The sequence below is a fragment of the Amblyomma mixtum genome, chromosome 10 (genome assembly GCF_055824585.1).
Source record: "Amblyomma mixtum isolate Tamu chromosome 10, ASM5582458v1, whole genome shotgun sequence".
Lineage (NCBI taxonomy): Eukaryota > Metazoa > Arthropoda > Arachnida > Ixodida > Ixodidae > Amblyomma > Amblyomma mixtum.
The window spans coordinates 76,584,823-76,605,142 of record NC_143021.1 but is presented as its reverse complement, the minus strand read 5'-3'; the positions used below and the strand labels follow the sequence as shown (position 1 = coordinate 76,605,142).

The window sequence follows — 20,320 nt, the reverse complement described above, 5'->3', positions numbered from 1 at the left end:
AAATTGCGAACTGAGAGGGATGAAGAAATGCACGTGAACCGCTGTTTGCATTTCTTTTCAACTATGAAGGCACTGTAATTTGGCAACTACTGCATTCTCTCAGTACTACTGAGGTGTAGGTAAGCGGTGCACCATTAAATTATTATTCACGCTGAACTGAAACGATGTCTGAGTAATAACGACATTAAGGCCACTGTATCCCTTATGGATTTTGCCCACCAAGAAACACAATTGCAACAACACTTGTTTGAATGTACAAGTTGGAAACCATGTCAGAAATGGTTGCATTTCTGTGCCATTTGTTTACATATACAGTCGACCAAACTTATTACGAACATAACCGCCACAAGGATTGCATTTATTGTAAGGAATGTTTGTACGAAATGAATTTTTGCCATTACAAATGGTGGTGATTATTTCTTAAGCAGTGGATTAAGCGCGTCTACTTTGATTCAAAGCACAACCATTTCACGCCACTTTTCAACCCCTCCCGCACAGTCACGTTCTGCTTGCCTTGTTGTCCACATCGTGCTTCAGCATGCAATACAGCTGATCGCAGTCAGAAAGCTCCCAGCAGCTGGTGGCAGGTGAGGCAACACAGTCAGATTTGTGGACGTCGAGGAGTGTTCTTAATTCACACTCAACTGGTCCGTGACAGTGTAAGCCTCTGCGATGGCAGCGCACATACCAAAGACGTGACCTCCGGCAGCATCCAGACAGCTACGTTTTATTGGTAGTTTGCCACAAATCCACATGCTTCTAAGGATGCATGTTTTAGACAGCCTCACGTTGTTTCTGCACGCATGCAGCGATGGAGGTAGCGCAAAGCTGCACTACCTGCTCTATGCGTGCAGCCCCAGTGCAGTACGCGAACAAAATGTGGACTGAGCAGGTGATGCATACCACGTGACCAACGCGGCAATCTGGGCATTCAAACTTTTCAGATCGGTGCTGAAGCAAGACCATGTGCAGTGCCTTGGTTTTTCGGCACTGCCTGTCTCACGCCCACTGTGCTTATGCTTCCACTCTTGGATGCTTTGTCTGGCCGGCACATGCGTGCAGTGGCTCACCTTGAAAGCGATCACAGTGTGCTTTAATGGCATTTATTTAGTTTCGATGCCGCCTTTTTATTGCCTCCTTGACCAACCATTGTTCTGTCATCGAAGGCATGCTGAAGAAAGGATACAAAACACATAGTGTCTGTAAAGCAAGAAGCTGTATATTTACTTTCTCTGCGCCTGTGCGTGTACATAATGCGGCTAATGATTACATACCACCTCCCATACCACATACTCACTCAGCGGCAAACACAACAGGCAGACATCCTAATACGCACGGCTCTAACCTCCGCCCTACGTCTTCCACGGACGGTCAGCACTAAACGTCTCCTGGCCACTGGTACCCACAATACAGTGACCAAATTAATAGAGGCTCAACGCACCAACCAATCAGTCCGCCTGAGTCGCACAGAAACAGGACAACGCCTACTGCGACAGCTACGTCTCAATCCACCCATTCCCACCCCAACAAGTCCTACACCTTACATGATTTCTCTGCGCACTCAGGATCACATATATCAGAAGCCCCTACCGCGCAATATGAGCACTAGTCTCCATCAGGGTAGGCAGCAGGCACGAGCGAGCTATTACACGAAAACATACAGCAACCGCTCCGATATCCTTTATGTCGACGCAGCAGAAAATTCAAAACAAGGATATTTCACGGCAGTCGCAGCCTATGAAGACGGCACAGTGGGGGCCGCCGCCACTATCCGGACTAATTCGCCTGCAGAAGCGGAAGGAGCCGCCATCGCACTTGCTCTCGCCCACTCCACCATTGACAAAATCATAACCGAAATTTGCACAGATTCCCAGGCCGCGTACCGCCACTACCTAAAGGGAGTGGCGACGCCGGCAACACATCGTATTCTTGCCACAGTCACCTCTCTCGACCGAACGGTTACTCTGTCGTGGGTCCCTGGGCATGCCTCGATCCCCGGTAATGAGCGCGTTCATGCGCTGGCCCGAGAACTCTCCTCCCGGACCCCAGATGATCAGGCACCCAACCCTGCGAAAGAGGCTACATCGGTCCTGTATACATATCATCAAATTACAACATTCTACAAACTCAGCAGCTGGACACTGCCACCACCCCACAGTACCTTGTCGCCCTCATCCAGCGCCACATGGCGACAATTACAGACAGGCTGTTTTATTTCCCCCCACCGTCTCTCATGCTTTCACCCCACCTTTCTTCCTGATTGTACCACCTGTGGCGTGCCCAGATCCACACTTTTCCACTACCTTTGGGAATGTCCTTCCCCAAAGGCAGTACCCCCCATCCCCAATCCCACTCATTCTTCCTGGGAGACTGCTTTACGGACCGCTCAGCCCGCCGGCCAGAAATGGCTGGTGGATCGGGCTTTACGTGAAGCGCAAGCCCGTGGACTCCTGGACCAGTAGGGGGCCACCCTGGGAGATTTTTTTGGTGTAATAAAGTTGTTTCCATCCATCCATGTGCGTGTATTGTGCAACCTCAACTTCTCGATAACAAGTGTGTTCTTTCAAGGTACTGTAGGGGGTTGGGAGATGATGTTCAGTCTCTGAGCCGGCTGGAAGCATAACTTTCTGACCTGCAGGGGCATGTTTACCGTGCCTCCGAATTAGCTTTAACCGGCTGGCAGTGGCCACACTCGTTTGCTGCAACATAGAAAAACTGACATTCCCTTAATGCACACATTCATCGTAGCATTGCCATCGCTCATAACAAGCAAGCATTTGTTGCATCTGCGGTCATTACAAGTGGGCTCGACTGTAAGTATTGTTGTGAGAATAGATTCTTTTACTTTGTACGAGCGGTAGAGAAAGCAAACCTTCTACATGGCACTGACGCTGCATTAATGTGCTGGATGTCATAGGCACATGCCTGAGTGAAAATTATTTGTACAAACATGTTCCTCACAACTCGGACCAAGAGGAATCATTTCAGAAAATAAAAAGTGACAAAGGCACTCATAGTTTGTCTATCTGGAAAAATATTGCAATAGTAGTTGGGAACACATTGCCACACCTGATAACAGTCTCACAATGTCAATACAGAAGGACAGAGTACAATGTTTGCCGATGGCAACACTAAATGGGTACCTCAGCTCAATACGAATCTGCTGTGCAGTTTGCTAGTGTGAAGGCATGCTGATTGTGATGCAATTTATAGCACTGCCAAATCCTCCTGATCTACGTTCAGTGGGTTGGATTAGGGCGAAGGACAGATTGATCTCATTAATAGGTGCACAAACCGACTGACCTAATGCGGTGTGAAGAAGGTTACGTACAAAGTAAGTCCACGTGACGATCTCTCCCTCCCTCAGGGCTAATAATGGAATGACCCCGCCAGTTGCCCCACTCTGCGCCTGCAGTAACAGCACTGCTCAAGTATAACAAGGGGTGAGTGTGCAAAGTATGTTTTCGTAAATTTGTCAGCTAAAACATTGTTGTCCCTGTTATGGAGAATGATGACTAAAGTCACAATGTGCCATCTTTTAGGTTACAATCCCTACCGGACATGGAGGTTGAGCACACTACCTTTCCGATTTGTGAATAAAACGTGCCTACCTCTGCCGCTCCAGGAAGGGGCAGGGGAATGGGACTAGTGTAACACCATAAAGAACAGAACACGGGAATGGAAAGAACGTTCCTTTGCAGGCTATGCAGTTTGGTGCAGTGGCACACGCAGTAAGGCCCATCTCCTTTCCATGTTTCCCTAGCCTTGACTGCGGTGGCACAGAAGGTTGTCCTCGAGTGCAGTGTGAACAACACACCAACTCAGAAGTTCTGTGCGATGCCACACTGCACAACATGTCATTACTTTGTGGCCACATCTCGTGCAAACCTTACTCCCCGAGTGAAGCGGTGCAAAGAACAGTAATTGCCAAGGGTCATTTCAAAGAGCGCAGAATGCACATTGCAGACGTTGCAGATTTTCTCTGCAGTGCAACCTTGCGGCATGTCTACGATTCAAGTATGCACCACCTGTCCCCCTCCCCTTACACAGAAAGCAACCAAGGGAATCACGGCGCAGGTTTGAGCGCATAATTTTTTGTTCCTCAAATAAAACAGTCACAAAAGAAGCGGGTGTGCAATGGTTGCATCTTGCATACCATAAAATAACTCGGCGATAATTACTTCACAAATTGCACAAAGACATTCCAGTGTATTATGATGTTAACAATGCATTCATTCATTATTATGACAAAATTGACAAAGTTCAAAAGAACGCTCTCCCAAATGCAAGTACTGTGGTCTGTCAAATAGTGCTTGCCAAAAGTGGTACATGATTTGATATCAGCTGCATTGTTTGTGCATTGGCATACCCATGCATATGGTTATTGTACAGCATGCACGTGGCTTTTGCTCTCACAGCTGTAGTGTAATGATAACAATCATAACACTTATTTCTCACCACATTACCAAACAGGTTGTAGTGTTAGGAACGTTCTATTTTTTTAGCCTCTGCATTCACCTTTCACATAAAGCACACAGAAGAACATCCAAAAGCAAAAAATGTGGTCCAAGTGGCACCTGTCACTTCGTTTGGAAATGCTGAAAGAGAGGGCATGCATTTCTATACCTAAGAGGAGGAACAGGTGGAATGAATGTTCATGCACAGCAATAAAATATTTCACAATTGCTGCCATCCCTTGCTGATGGACGACCAACCCCTGCCAAGTTCATGTCCACGCATGACAGTTCATGAGCTTGCATTTCGAAGTCCACCTTGTGGTGCACACTATGCGATACACAAGTTGGAGCCAATGTTGATGAAGAGCTTCAGTAGCTCGTAGCATACAAACACACAGCATACAAAGGAATGTCTTCAAAGGGATGTAAGCAGTTTGTCACGTTGTTAGAGTGCAGTGCTTTCATGTGCACTGTGCGAGCTGTTTTGTTCACTGCTGGTAATATCTGCTTACTGTGGAGGTTGGGTACCATGACTTTTTGATATTTCCGAACAGCAGTACTGACGTCGAGAAAGTACAGCTAAATACTGCGGGTTTCACCACCTCAGCTCAAAACAGGTTCAGGCAGCGGTGCTACTCATGGCAAAGGACCGAAAGTGCTTTCTTTTCATAAGAGCACTTAACTACCTTGGCGGGTTCACCATCCTTGACAGTAAAGACAGTGTTACCTATGCCCAAGGGTGAACCCTTGCATGTTTTACGATTTCCTAGCCTGTAAGTAGTGACAGAGCACAAGGTGAAATGGCGTGTGCACACACACCATCCAGCACTGCTGCTGCTGGGCAATTCATACACTACTATCACAGTTACAAATACGCATCTGTTTTCAATGTTCAGATAATACGTACTTTAATGCACAGATACAGTCGAAATAATGATTATGTGTACTGCCACCACAGTGGTTCGGCCTAACCACACAACAGATCGACGAGCCCTAAAAGTACCTTACGTGAACATAACAAATACAGAACAAACCTTTGCCTCAAAACCTAACAGTAAGCAAATGGCGCAAGTGTGTCGCATCATACAAAAAAGAAACTGACTGGTTTGTTGTGAAAACAATACAGGCAGGGACAGGTTAATTTGGACATTGTGTATGCCAGTCTCCCTTCCAGAAACCGCATTGGACCTTTGTTAGATAACATGGAATATGGAAGGTTCTGCCCTGGTGACTTGATGGGATGAAGCAAGAAACTGAGGACTGATTGTATAAAGGATTGAGCACTTGAATACATTGTGGGGGTCCGTAAGCAATCCTTACAATGTGTAAAGGCGAGAATCATTTATACTTGTCATTGAGAGTGTCGCTGACTTGTCGAAGATTTGGCGGAATGGAGGCTGTTTCGCTGCAGCAGTTGGCCTCACACGCTTCGCTGCTTTGTGCTGGTCAAATTCGTCCGCAGTGAACTGCCACTTGCAGGCATGGGTTGCTGTGTGACCTGATGCAGATGCAGCAAACGATTCCATTCCGGATGCAGACGACTCCATAACCCGCGTTTACTGCTACAGTGCGAAGGCCGGGAGATGGAGCACCCGTGACGGTGGACATTGTATTTCGTAGCATTTCTCGCAGAGCGCACAAGCCACTGTGTACTTGTACCCTATGAAGTCTGTGGGGATGGCGACCACCTTCATGGGACGACGGAGGGGCCCAGCCACCTTTGTTCTGAGCACAGTGTGGTGTGCAATGCAGCTGAGAGGGCACTGCACAGCCACTGCAGGGGTGCCTCCAAATCTGTTTCCAATCAATGCGAAAGTCAACCAGCCTGACCTACCCCTGCCCTGCGATGGCTGACTGCTCCAAGAGGGGGGTGATGTCCTTCGCAGCACGGGTTTCTGCCATGCATTAAGGCGACGCACAGTGCTGCACAATGTGCGCAAGGAGGAAACGCCCACAACAGCACTTGGAGGCTGTGCAAACTATAAGCTGTGAAAATAACTGGGTATGCACGGAGTAACGAGTGCCTGTGTGCATCGCATCTGAAGCCTGAAACCCACTAAAAGACTTGTCTGAAATGAACTAGTCTTCACCACCTGTACGCACATTTACCATGACAGAGTATGCTCAACGACAACAGCAAAAAAATGAGCGGTGGGTGCTGTACAGCATCACGTCTGTTGACTGGCATTCGTTGCAGGGATATTGTTTTTGCGTGAATGCATTTGCAGCACAATTGCCTTCCAGTTAACACCGTGCCTGACAACGCAGGTATCTTGATAAATGGCACTGTTCGTTGCAGTCTCGCAGTCATTTGTAGGTGTACAGGTCCAAAAGCCCCGTTGCAGAAGCCATCAGCATGCGATACACATAAATACCGTGACCATGACATAATGGGAACCGGAGGGAGGATTACAAACATACCACGATTGCAAAATTCTCTGATGATGACTGATTTTTATGGCACAAGGGCATCCGGGGCCAAACATCCCCACGGCACAAGCTGTGTTCCTGTTCTCAAGGTGGAGTCAACAATGTGATCCCCAAGCATTTCACCGTGAAGAAGCCGACCACCAGGCATGGGAAGCCTTGCACCCAGTGTGTCACCAGTGGGTACACGGCAGCACCTTGGATTGAACCCCACACCTCCTGCGTGCAATTTTAACGTAACGTGGCCCTGCTCATGCCAACTGCACCCAAGGGCTTGGACAGAATGAAGACGACACAAAAATACGGCAGCAAAGGACATGTCGATATTGTTGCTAGGCTACCCTTCAGAAATGCGTATGATATCACCTAATAGCAAAGACGCTCTGTTACAGTAGCTTCTTGTTGTGTACTGCCCTGTCTTGTTCCCGTCCAAAATTCTCTGCTTTCCCTACTGCACTGAACTGTTTTGACGGACCCTCTTTCTGAATGGCCCGCATCACTTTCCCGTGTGCATCCCATGTTCCCCAAGACAGGTTAAAAGTTGACTTCTCCTACCACCTCGAAAGTGCAGTGCTGACTGAGGGGCTACTAATCTGAGAAGTAAAGAAATTGCACCTAGCTTCAGAGCATTCTGCAAGGTGCCGTCTGAAGCAGATGAAGTACACAAATAAATTGCAATAATGCTGTAAATGTGATAAGCACTGCTGGTCATTCAGAAGACCAGTAAAGGCAACATTCAACAAGCGTGGCCTCAACACGCCTCCTTGTCGAACATCATGGCAGAACTGACCAACCTCACCGCCAGCATATGCAGCAGCTTGCAATCCGCAGGTAAAGCCAGGTACTATCGAAAATGGTGCCATGGAAGACTCTAACACATGTGGGTTTGTTGTCTAAAAAATACTGTAGGCACACGTCATCAACGAATGTTTTCCTTGGTCCACTGCTGTTACAAGATAAGCGACAGTGTAGATAGAACAGCGCCCGTGCTGAAATCTGGCCAGCACATCAGAATAAAGGTTGCTATTCGCTAGAGTGCATTCAAGCCTCGCCAGCACTATTCGCTCCATTACTTTGACAACACAGTTCGGCGAGACAGCCGACCAACACGAGTAAAGCTCAGCCTTTCCTGGGTCCGGAAGATAAACACGGTTGCCGATCTTCCTGTGTTCCAGAACAGTGTGAGAAACACATGTGTTGTGGAAATTGTTGAGACGTGCTGTTGTAACCTCCACACCACAGTAAAGCAGTCAGGTATGAAATCATGTGATGATGACTGCTCATGTGTGGCCAAAGTGGTGTTCAAATCAAACGTTGCGACGGCAGTGCCTGGGTGATCATTACTTGAAGGTTTGGTGTACATCTCCGAAGCAGGTTATCCTGACCGAGGCGAAAGTATAGATGTGAAATGTTGTGCTCGAAAGGCGTAGCACAATGTTGGACTCCTCATGGTCGTCAGCAGCCGCACAAGAATGTTTGCAAGGCACAGTGAAGGCTGCATGTGGCTCCCTCTTTGCCCACTTCCCTTCTCAGAGGGCAGGCATTGTGCCTGTTCCCTGGGCTGCATGCCTGCCTTGTGGAGCCTCCACCACAACCTGCTTTCTCAAGCAACACTGTGTGTTTGCCTTCCTTTGCGGGGTCTGTCGCTATAAGAGGCAGCATGCTCAGCGTGATCTTTTTGCGGTATTGGGCAGGATGCACAGCATCTCAAGCTGTAGGATATGCCACAGTGCTCGCCTATTCTTTTCCGTATACATTTCAGCACCTCGTCACTTTTTTCTCCGTGTTCATTAACACAGCCATTGTCAGCACGGGCAGGCTCCCCAACTTCCTGGCTGTAGCGGCTCAACAGCAAGGCCACGGCCGCAGCCTGGAAGTGATCACTTGGACGTGAACAGCGAGAAGATGACTCAGGAGGATGACAACAATGTACAGTGTGGGACCTGTGAGGGCACCAGTTGGAACATGTAAAAGGGGAATGCAGTGGAGGTCGAGCAGTGTGAAACATGAGGAAACGAGGTTGCACTCCTTGCACTGGTGGTGGTCACAAATCTATTGTGCAACAAAAGTGTGGACACGTTTCTTTGCGCTCCCTACTGCTGCGAGAGGAAAGGCTGCAAACTTTCTGCGAAGGTTATCCCCACAGTCACACAATATCGAGCCAAGGTTGCCGATAATGGCAGCTAAAAGTTCTTCATGCTCAAAAACAAACAATAAACAAAAACTCGCCACAGGAGCGTCTCTTTGAAACAGAAAACAATGACATGAAGCATTCGCCTCAGAGCTGCCTTCTAAGGTTAAAGCATAAAATGACCAATAAATAAGTAACCATGACTGAGACATGACGTGAACAAGAAACAAGCAGGAAGCAGGGGAAAAATGCAAATACACATCATGTACGCTATGTCAACTTCAAACATAAACACAACAAAATAAATGTAAAAATACGGCACTAGTTGGCCTGTCAATAGTCCAACTGGTGTTCACTGAAGCTCCTACCTCCTCTGCCTTGCATCCATGAAGTGCACGTGCTGCTCCAAGGCTGCAGCTACTCGGTCCAGGGATTGCCGAATCCCTCTGGGCTCCTCCCATGTGCTGCGATAGAGAGCAGCGATGCCCCCATTAGCAGTACACGCACAACTGGATGCTGTGCTTCAAGGCTGAATACTCGCAACCGAATACTGCTGTAAACAATCGCGATGCTCAGCTGCACACTGTTTATGAAGTCACCACATAAATGATGCATTGCTTGACGTCAGCAAATACTGGTATCGTATTTGTGTTTGCCTATGCAGTGTTCCCTTACTGGAACACCGCATAGGCCCTGGAAAACCCTGGTGTTTCCTTACTGGAACACTGCATATTCATTTCAGTGCCCCATTTGTACTGCGTTTTTGTTTGTATTCTGCACACAAAAATAACATTTCATTGTTACGGTCACGATGCACCGATTCTAACCTTTCAACGTGTGTAGACAAATCATCACACAAATAGGCCGTTAGGTTTTTTATTTTTCGTACGGCTTCATGAACGACTAAGATTTCTGTTGCACCCAGAGACAAAGCACAATTAGGGTTCGTTTCACACAAGGTACGCAATGCTGAAATGTGACCGTTATGAACTGTAAACAAAAATATCTAGAGTTTCACATCCCTTTCACAACAGCGTCCATAACAACAGATGGAAACTGATTACAGTACAGTCCCGTTAAACCGGACAAGGTTATTATGAAATCTTGGGCAAAATAAACATGAAACCATTTCGCTGGTTTTCCACATGAGAAGTTGCTCAAAAAAAAAACTGAAAACAATTTCTTCGCTGCGTGCCTCTGTTAAGGTGAACTTAAGCAGTGGCCACAAATTACAGCAACTTCCCTCAATGGTACTCGTGACGCGTCCACACGGCACTGTCAACAAAAGAAAAACAATACATATTGCTTGTACACAGAGATACGCACCCCCGCAAGATGTTTTCCGCAAACCTTTCAGAAAAAACTGAGATAACACCCTGCGCTCTGACTATGAAGCTGCAGTGCAGAAAAGGCACCCCAGCATCATGCCTGTGCTACACCACAGATCTCAATCTCTCCAGGGCCATACCTTGCGTCCCGCAGAGTAAAAGGCATGCATGTTCAAAAGTCACCTACTCAATTCCCGCGGTGTCTCAACATGCATTCTCGCAGCATACAGACAGCTGGGGTGTTGGCCTCGTGCATTTTCTGCACCGCAAGGACAGGTACGCAGCTGCACCTGCCTGTGGCGTTGACGAAAGGTAAGCTGCAAAAGGTAGGGAGCCACACTACAGAACATGCACGGCTACCCTGCTGGGCACCTCAGAAGCTCTTTCCAGAGGACAGGCAGGAAAAAGAAAAATAGAAAAAAAAATCCTCAACCAGCAGCCACTGTGGAAAGCAGCTTTAAAAGTGGTGAAATGCCATTGCCAACAAGAATACTGTCCCCTTTTATGCTTCATCCTTAACCTCAACATGTGCATAGTTCAGTAAAAACTGTGCACGCAGTTATACTCTCTCTGAAATAATACTTTACTCAGTGCTTTCCTGTAACATACATAAACCACACATAGCATGGCCACTTCTACAAATAAGGGCCAGTGGTAATGCCATGAAATTTCCTTCTAGGTTCGCCTTAAAGGGAGTGTACTGCACTACACCACTTTTGAAAGTAGTAAAGTAGACTTCTATTACCATGCAGAACTGAAAACAATCAACCCCTCTACAATACACTTCAGTAAATACAGACACAACACAGTTCTTTTTTTTCCACAAGCGGTAAGCACTGTACCTTAGCTAGGGGGGCTGTAACGTTAGGCTACACAGGCCACTCCAAGTACCAATACGAAGCAAGTACTGCAAAAATAACAGCGCGTAGAAAGACTCAAAGGAAGCTTTCAAAACTGAACCTCAAAAAAGCCGTAAACACCGCACCTTCATTCAACCATTCAGTAGTTGTGTGCCTCAGGCTTTCCTATGGCAGCTGATGTTTTGTTACTTACGAGAATGCCTGAAATTGCCTAAAGAAGCAACCCTCAAAGCTTGGAAACAATACGACTTCGCATTAAAAACATCCCTGTGCTGAAAAGTATGTGTTGCCTGAGCAACTAGGCTCAGTTATGCACACCTATTAAAGTGGAAAGACGGGCTAGTTGTTCTTGGTGCGTAGAATGAATTTTTTCAGCACAAAAAGCACAGGACGAAGAAAGGAGATACATGCAGGACGAACGCTGACTTCAACTGACGGTTTATCGGCACAGACAAAGTATATACACAGCAAGGTTTGATGCCCCAGCTCACAAGCGCACGCCCTGCACATTCACATCTGCATTAACTGCTCGTTACAACGTCGACGCCGCGAAACGCAGAAATGAGCGCCTAAGAGCTGCGCTCGAATACTGTTCAAATGCCTTTTAATGACTTCGATGGTACATTAAGAAAGCACTGCTGCGAAATCAGAAACGTAATGGAGACATGTCTTGCAAATCTGATAGATACATACAGTTCGGCTTTCTTGCAAAGGCTCGACCTGCGACATGTGGCTTGCTTCAGCCACGAGCACCCGACAGGCTCCGTCCCCCGCTGCCCTCTGCAAGAGCGGGCGTCACCTCTGCACCGGTGGAGGCCCTGCCTGTAGGAGCAAGGACAAACAATTCATCCCTGACACCACTTCGCAACCTATTACCCAGCATCTGGTTATGGGAAACAGGTACGTGTAAGCTGCACCAAGTGCTGCACAATCATCACACTGACAGGCAGTAGGAGACACCGACTTTTATACGAAGTGAGGAATTCAAAGTATGCAGTAGTGGCCATTTCTGACCACCATCAATCATCCACTGGGGCTTGGCATGTTCTGCTAAGGTTTTACAGATTGGACACACAGCATTTCACTACCATACCAAAGAAAACTACCAGCAGCAGTGCATTTAATGCAGACTTGAAAATGTGCGCATAACATTTCATTTTCAACTCAATTATGACCTTGCAAGCAGAGGGAAAAGTTCACACGCTACTATACCAAAACAAGTAATATGCATTTCATATTCTCTTTTATGCGAGCGCTAGGACATGCGAGTGCTGATTTTGACATTTTTTTCATTATTTTATCCCCGTTTCAAGTTGACCACTTGCTTCACGCCATCACACTTCGCTTTCGCACCCCTGCAGACAAATGCACACCGCGTATGGTGCATGTTGCTGAGCCCTACTGCGCACCCCTCTGGCTTTGGCCCTTACGCAGTATTGAAGCAAGACACATGCAATACTTGTTCTCCTCCACAACAGTGGTTTCCATTGCTGTTGCAAAGACAGTTGATTATGCAAGCTTATGTCTGGCAATAGTCGTGCAGTGTGCCTGCACCTCACAGGATACACAGTGCGAGGTATTATTCGGCTTGCATACAACAATGAGAAATGGCAAGAAGGTACTCTGTTGACAAATCGATTGACCATAGAAAGCTGGAAGGCAGCAATGTCAGAAAAAGGTTTCTCTATATTTTAAGTTTTATGACACCAAGATTCATTTCATACTCATGTCAGCAGCGACATGCTTCATGATTGGTAGTTTTCGTACAGAAAACCTTAACACACCAAAAAGGCTCTTCTATGTCAAAGGACTACAGACATTACATTCTTACTGCCGTGTTTTCTGATTGCAAACGATTCATTACCTATTTATATACATGAAATATCCCACGATATTCATGCATAGCACCACTAAATAACTACTATTTGATTTTCTTCGTGACACTATTTTGGTTTCATCAACCGAAAGGTGACTGAGATATGCAGTTGACATTTATGTCACATGAGGCACGAAAAACTGCATGAGAAATGCTGCTGCATAGTTTCAAATCACTACAGCTCTTATGCCAGCCTGTTGCAACAGCTGGAATGACAACAAGGGATGTATGAGTAGTAAAACTACTGTTTGTTTCATGCCTCACATGGCGTAAGCACCAGGAACTCGCCGCAGCCATCGTTGAGTTGCAGAACCTTGAACCAAAACGGCATCAGGAATAAACTGACCGATACATTATTTAACGGTGGCATAAGTTATCATCACGGGCTTATCCGTCTATATCAATGCCTAACCCACCATTTGCAATAACAAAACATGCAAGCAAGTACGACAAGTGCTACATCTCGTCCTCTAACTTGTTTTGTGCGTAATCCTGCGCACTTCAGGCAGGAGCGCACCTGTCTACCATGTATCACTACGCTCAAAGCAAAACCAATTCCACACATTAGGAAAATGAATATATATTCAAAAAAGGGCACATATGCCAGCTCGGTTCCTGGCTTGCGTAAAACCTTCAAGCAAGATATGCCCGCACAGAGCATTTACCGACCTTTATGTTGGCCCAGTAGTAGCAGCAAAACATGTTTCTTGACCTCTGAACAGAGTAACAGTAGACAACCAATCCTGCATTCAAAGAAATGCACCTGAGATCCAGACTGTTTGTTATTCAACACCATGATCTACCTGGTCCGAAATGCACTGTTACGGGAGCTTGTAATATGCATTGGCTATCTTTAAACGGGAGCCTACAGGTCATTTTACACCTGCACAAAATGTGTATGTCTGCGCCCTTAAAGGGTGTTTCAAATGACTAAGCCACCCTCATTCTTTGCCTCAACTATTTTGCTAACAAAGACAGTGACAAAAAGGATGTCAGCCTTACCTCCAACATTTCCCTTTACACATAACACAGGCTGACCAAATAAATAACACGTCTGCTAACGTGAGCCACTCTACAGGGCAGCGAAGGTCAAACAGTAAAAATTCCTTCGCTGATAAGCAGACGTAAACCTGCGTAAGGCAGCACAGCACACGTTTTAATGAATTGAACTTCTGCCTATATCTGCGTGATATATATATACAAGAACTAGACTGCTGTGGACTACCAGAAGGCAATGCCATGTTAAGTGATGACTGACAAAATGTGAAGATCACACACTCGTGAAGCCCCCATTATTTCCTAATATCAGCCGACACAGGAGTACCCACAAAACACTGGAAATTGGCTCACGGCCTGCAGCCATCATATGCAAAAAAAAATGGCAGTGCATTTCATAGGTCGCACTTTTTATCAGTATCCCTCCTATCGTTTCGGGCTACTTGCCAAGTGCGATGCAGATCAACCCAAACTTCCCAACTGTTGCCAACGTAATGACAGCATGCAACCAAGACTCTGCATTTCAAGGCGATAACATTAAGGCTGCTGTTCTGCAGAAAACGCCACGTCCGTGCCGTGAGCTCAAAAGCCAGGTGGCCGACATGGCACGTACCTCACGTGGTATATTCATCACAACCTGCACACTGCGACAGGTGGCCACCTCCCCACAACTGCACCTAGCTCTTAAATCAATGACAGGACGTGAGAGGCAGTTTGAAAAGGGCAACCTACACCTCGAAATCCCCACCGGTGCCTGTGCTTCCAATATCCACCTGCTGGGGCAGTAGCACATCGCTTAACTGCTCTGCGAGTTCACCAGAAGTGATACCAAAAGCCCTCCGTTAATACATGATGTTTCCACCCGCATCCGAGACCTATGCAACACATTTCGCCAAATTACTCCCGTCACCCTCAGTCCGTGTTCGTCAGCCAGGACCTGGCCTCCTGCATCCATGTCTGCATCCGCCGTGACCACGTCCGTCTACCCCTCACACCGGCCTACGATGGACCGTTCTGCACCCTCCGTCATGTGCAGAAGACCTTCACGTTAGACATCAACGGCCGTGAAGACGTGGCTGCTGACTGACTCAAACCAGCCTACACTGCCACTCCTCTGCCTGTTGGCTCTCCACTCACTCTCGCTTCGGCTGCGCCCCCATTGAGTGCACCTTCCTCCAAGCACATCTGCTGTGCGCATCCTGTGGCTTCCACTCTACACGGGGCAGCCCTGTTGAGCCCCTCGCGCCGCACACAGCTCGCAGGCCATGGCACGCAGCACCGGTCCAGAAGGAGGAAGTTGGCCCAGGCCACAGGCGAGCAGTGCAATTAAAAAAAAAGAACAGTTCGAACCTCAAAGCTGTCAGAGCTGGTTCTTCCTCAACTTAGCTCCGCCAGAGTCATACCGTTAAAGCCAAGTTTAACTGCCTCTTCTAGTTTTTCTCCTAACTTCCCTCATGCTTGCAAGTATATCTTGGTTGGTCTACGAATCCCAACACAGCCCTGTGTTATCACAGTCCTGCCTCACTTTGTCACTGGCCCCATGATGCTGCAGTTAAATATGATTGTTTCTGTTCCCACTGTGCAGCCACTGTCTGTCTCTCGGGTTATACTGCCTTGACCACTGGTGCCTCAGAATTCCTTCGTACATTCAGAACACGTGGACATTCTGCAACCATATTATCTCTCATCGAAACTTACCTCTACTTTCATTTATTCATTCAAAATACCTTACAGGGCCCAGAAGGGCATCGAGTAAGGGGGGCAAAGTAACCGATTAAGTACGGTAGGAACAATTAGCTAAATACAACACACAATACAAGACAAAAAGTAGAAACAATTATAATTATACACGTCACATCATAACTACAAGACATAGATCGCCGCGAGCAACAAAAAAGTAAAAAAGTAACAAGAGTGCATCGCATGTTCCCAATACACATCTGAAGAAAAAGCAGTAGCCATAATAAAAAAGAGAATTGTTGAAACTGCACAAGAAACCAAAACATAATACATTAGCAACGAGGAGAAAAAGAAATTATGGGACAGACCAACCTATAGCAAGAAACAATGTGATGTCATTAGAGAAAATGTTTGTGCAGCTGGTCTTGGAATAATTGAGGGTTGCAGATAGATGCGATACTGACGGGAAGATGATTCCAAAGAACAACGGCACGTGGAAGTGCAGATGAATTGAAGGCTTGGGTTCTTCCGTAAATGCGTTTAATGCTATACTGATTATGCAGGCGGCGTGAAATGCGTGAAGGCTCTTCGAGGGGCAAGGGAGATGGCCTGGTGCTGTGACGATATTTATGAAGTAAGCATAAAAGAGCGATGGAGCGATGAATATCTAATGGTCCGAGGGAGATATCAAGTTTGTTCTTAGTGATGCTGAAATGGGGATTGCACTTTTGTGTCATGAAACGAGCGGCTCTATTTTGTAAGGATTCAAGCATGTTGATTAGGTAGTTTTGATAAGGGGACCACGTAGGTGAAGCAAATTTTCGTTGTGGACGCACAGTTGTTAAGTAAGCCACTCTTTGCACGTTATTAGGGGCGCTTTGCGAGTTCTGGCGCAGGTACCCAAGTGATCTAGAATCATTGGCACAAATGGATTGAATGTGTATGGCCCATGGAAGACTATCTGTGAGGTGAATACCTAAATACTTAGAAGGTGATGCCCGAGACACTACCGTACCATCAATGGAGTACGAGAAATTAGAATTTTTACACTTGCAGGTGAGAGATAACCTTGCATTTAGTTCAGTTGAGCATCATTTGCCATTTACTCCCCCAATTTGAAATGAGGTTCAGGTCAGTTTGTGAAGTGAGGTGGTTATCTATAGAATTAATGGGGCAGTAAATGATGCAATCACCAGCAAAGAGGCGTATAGAAGACGATATGTTTTATGGACAAGTCGTCAATGCATATTAGAAATAATAATGGGCCAAGAACACTGCCTTGAGGTACGCCAGAAGGAACGTCACAGAGTGGGGAGGTGAAATTCTTATCTGTAGTGAACTGCTGGCGAAATGAAAGAAAGTTACGAAGCCGTGACAGTGTTGAAGAATCAAGGCACAGAGCAGACAATTTTGAGAAGAAGCGGGGATCTGCAACGTGGTTGAAGGCTTTGGCAAAATCTAAAAAGATATCGTCAGTTTGTAGGTCAGCGTCCATGTTGAAATGCAAGTCAGTCGTAAATTCTAGCAGTTGGGTGTCACAAGAAAAACCTTTCTGGAAGCCGTGCCGATTAGGAAAAAGAAAGAATTTAGTTCCAGGTGGCAGTAAGTGTGGGAAGCGATAATGTGCTGAATAATTTACACCAAATGCAGGCTAGTGAAATGGGGCGGTAGTTTTCCGGTGAATTCCGGTTTCCGCTTTTGAACACAGGAACGATCTTAGCAATTTTCCAATCTGTAGGAAGCAAACCGAATGATAATGATTGCTGAAAAAACTGATTACTATAACAAACAATAACACACATGCGGCTATTGTACAAATGAAAACTTTAGATACTGCCTCATAATTTAATGCCACAGAAGATGCCTTTCGGACATGCACAGCAGTGAAGTGACGATTGACACGCCAACACCTTGCTGTACTCAGTTGTAGGATCTACACAGCCCTACACACTTGCACAGCCGAGAACACATACGAGGAACTGCTGTGAAATGTGTATGTAATTCGCCTCAATTAACATGCCACAATGATGACATTACTTACGGCTCACAGCACTCCAATTAGAGCGCATGTCGACAGAAGTGGCCGCCTGATTGCTGCCTGTGCTCACCGCAGCCGAGACACAGGCACTAGTAGCAGCTGCAGGCATGCCGTCACACTGCGCAAAACAGCAGAGAAAGCAAGACATTCACCATCAAGTTACAAAGCAAAGTAGCAGTTGCTGCCACATGAGCAATTACCCGACTACAAATGTGATGGCAGGACACTTCTAGCTTACAAAAAATGAACCACACTCTGTCTTTGTGACGTAATTTGGTGTCTGTTTCCCAACAGTCAGAGTGCACTCATTGCTGTACACTGGTGAGTTATTCGTTTTATGTTATTTCATCTTTCGCAGCCTAACACAATCTGTGTGTTCATGCTTCATTGCCATCTCGTGTAAGCTTCTTGTCGTCACAGCTGAAACATACATACTTCTACTTACCACACTCTTCCACCCCCCCTTTCAAGTAGTTTTGTTTGTACTGTGCTACCTTAGTTTTTTTTTCCTGCAGATTCTTCCTCTGTTCTTTCCAGACATGCCAAGCATGTAGCAAATAAATGACCTTGTCGATGCCGCATTCATCTCTTGCCACATTTGCTTGTCCATATCTCTACGCACTGTTCCTCGCATTTCCCAACAGCTGTAGTGGGCTCACTGATAGCTAGCTATGCATCAATGTGCCCACTTCCGAAGGACTGAATTCCGCACTGCTTTTCCCAGAAAAACCACGCACTGCTCACACCTGTTCCTAATTGCACATAATGCCACTGCAATCAATGCTTCCTGAACTACAACCTGAAACTTATGCTCACCTCGCTTGCTGTGGCCATAAAGGGTACCGGCCTCTTAGGCGCAACCGGTCGGCCAACAATGGCCAGCACCGACAACCCCCCTCCAAATGGCCACCGCCAGTGCCCCTGCGATAAGCACCCCAAGCATTCTTTCAAACGACCTGCCGCATCACAGCACGGTTACACCTGTGCCAACACTTGCCCCATTTCAGTCAGAAAGCAGCCAGCATCGCGCCTTGTGCAGATAGCATACTTCGTGTACCAAAGCCGCCATTCCTGCACGGACCTGGCAGGCGGGCCTTCTGCACTTAAGAGCTCGGCCAGCCCGCACCACAAGCGACTCCTTTCGCCTACTTTAAAATTTGGACCCAAATCACCTCCCCCCCCCCCCCCCCCCTCTTGCGAGACGGGGGTTCCTCTCTAGATAATTACGTAAAATTTCTTCTTGCCGCCGCGTAATGTGAGAGGTAACTGCCCGGGAAGCCACGGCGCTTTTGAACGATGCGATGTGATCGTCTCCACGCTAGGCTGCAACACACCAGATAATTTTACAGGGATTGTAGCAGAAAGCAAATTCTTTATCCCCCCAATGGAGAAAGTTATTGCACACAAAAGGAACAGCACCAATACACAACTTTTGTGCATGCAGAACAGTTAATGCGGAAATCATTAATACCTTCTGCTCAGTCAGGCTGGAGTTTGTCACACGAAATTGATTTTTCATCGACATAACGCACGACGTAGCCGACGTCGCGTGTTGCGACGAGATGACCGTGGCAGAAGATGTCCCACGACAAAAACAATTGCAGACCATAACCGTCCTTACCTGAAAATAAGTTGAACACGATAAGAATTACTACCGTCTGCTGAGCCGGGCTGCCGCTCGCCATGCGAACTTCGTAAACACACAACGAAGCAGACGCTGCCCGCTGCGACGAGATGGCCTTGGCAGCGTTTGCGCTCGCGGCTACATGACCCTTCAAGGCGCTGTAATGCACGTTAGCGCCACTAAACAGTGTCCGCACGAGCCAAAGAAGCATCATAGCAAACATACAACTTCGTGTTGTCGTTCACAAGTTTCAGGCACCGATGAGGCCGAAAACAGCACTGGACGAGGCCATAATGCATGCTAGCGCCTCGAAATAGTTACCGCACACGCTAAGCAGGTACAAAACGTACATGACAACGTTTATACACGCATTATTGAAGATTAACGACCTTTGATTGTCGATAATATCTTTCAGACACCACCACGACCGGCGCCATTTTTATCCCGGCTGACACCGCAATCGCATAGGTAAAATGAATGAAAAAATTAAATAAGTGTTACCAGTATTGCATGGAAAATACTTATTAAGTGCATTACGTAGAGTATGTTGATGGTAATAAAGAAATAAAGATCGCTACATTAATTAACAACTACGATTCAAAGATACGAAACTAACGCTGGTAGTGAATCAGCAATGGTATTTGTCTTTTCGGAGCGAATGGAACAGTGGAATTATAGTGGAATGAAATCGCCGACAAATGTGTGTTTTTGGCTTTCCTCCATGGTTTTTGGTTTTTAAGGAAAGGAAGTGGCGCAGAGTCTGTCTCACATATCTCGGTGGTCGCGTGGTGAAAAGTCTGATCTGCGCCGTAAGGGAAGGGAGGAAGGCGGGAGTGAAAGAGCTAGGTGCCGTAGTGGAGGTCTGCGGAATAATTTTGACCACCCTAACGTGCACTGAAATCG

The 20,320-nt window shown here is 46.7% G+C and overlaps 1 protein-coding gene across 24 annotated transcripts in view; it reads right to left on the bottom strand.

The window, feature by feature from the left end:
* The window catches only part of LOC149326174 (uncharacterized), a 36,527-nt gene extending 16,661 nt beyond the window's left edge, over nt 1-19,866 (bottom strand). For 2 of the 24 annotated variants that reach the window (XM_089562885.1, XM_089562881.1), the window contains exons 1-5: nt 19,415-19,859; nt 17,797-17,911; nt 11,897-12,025; nt 10,531-10,660; nt 9,384-9,479 (exon numbers count right to left, since the gene is read on the bottom strand). In XM_089562885.1, coding sequence (XP_089419011.1) covers nt 9,384-9,399 — 16 coding nt within the window. In that variant the 5' untranslated portion in view covers nt 9,400-9,479; nt 10,531-10,660; nt 11,897-12,025; nt 17,797-17,911; nt 19,415-19,859. Of the gene's footprint in view, nt 1-1,942; nt 2,068-9,383; nt 9,480-10,530; nt 10,661-11,896; nt 12,026-13,748; nt 13,823-15,212; nt 17,912-18,609; nt 18,715-19,264 lie in introns of those variants that run through there. The other 22 variants (XM_089562883.1, XM_089562884.1, XR_016286143.1 and 19 more) reach the window with 21 other exon arrangements.
* Nucleotides 19,867-20,320: the final 454 nt, after the last annotated feature.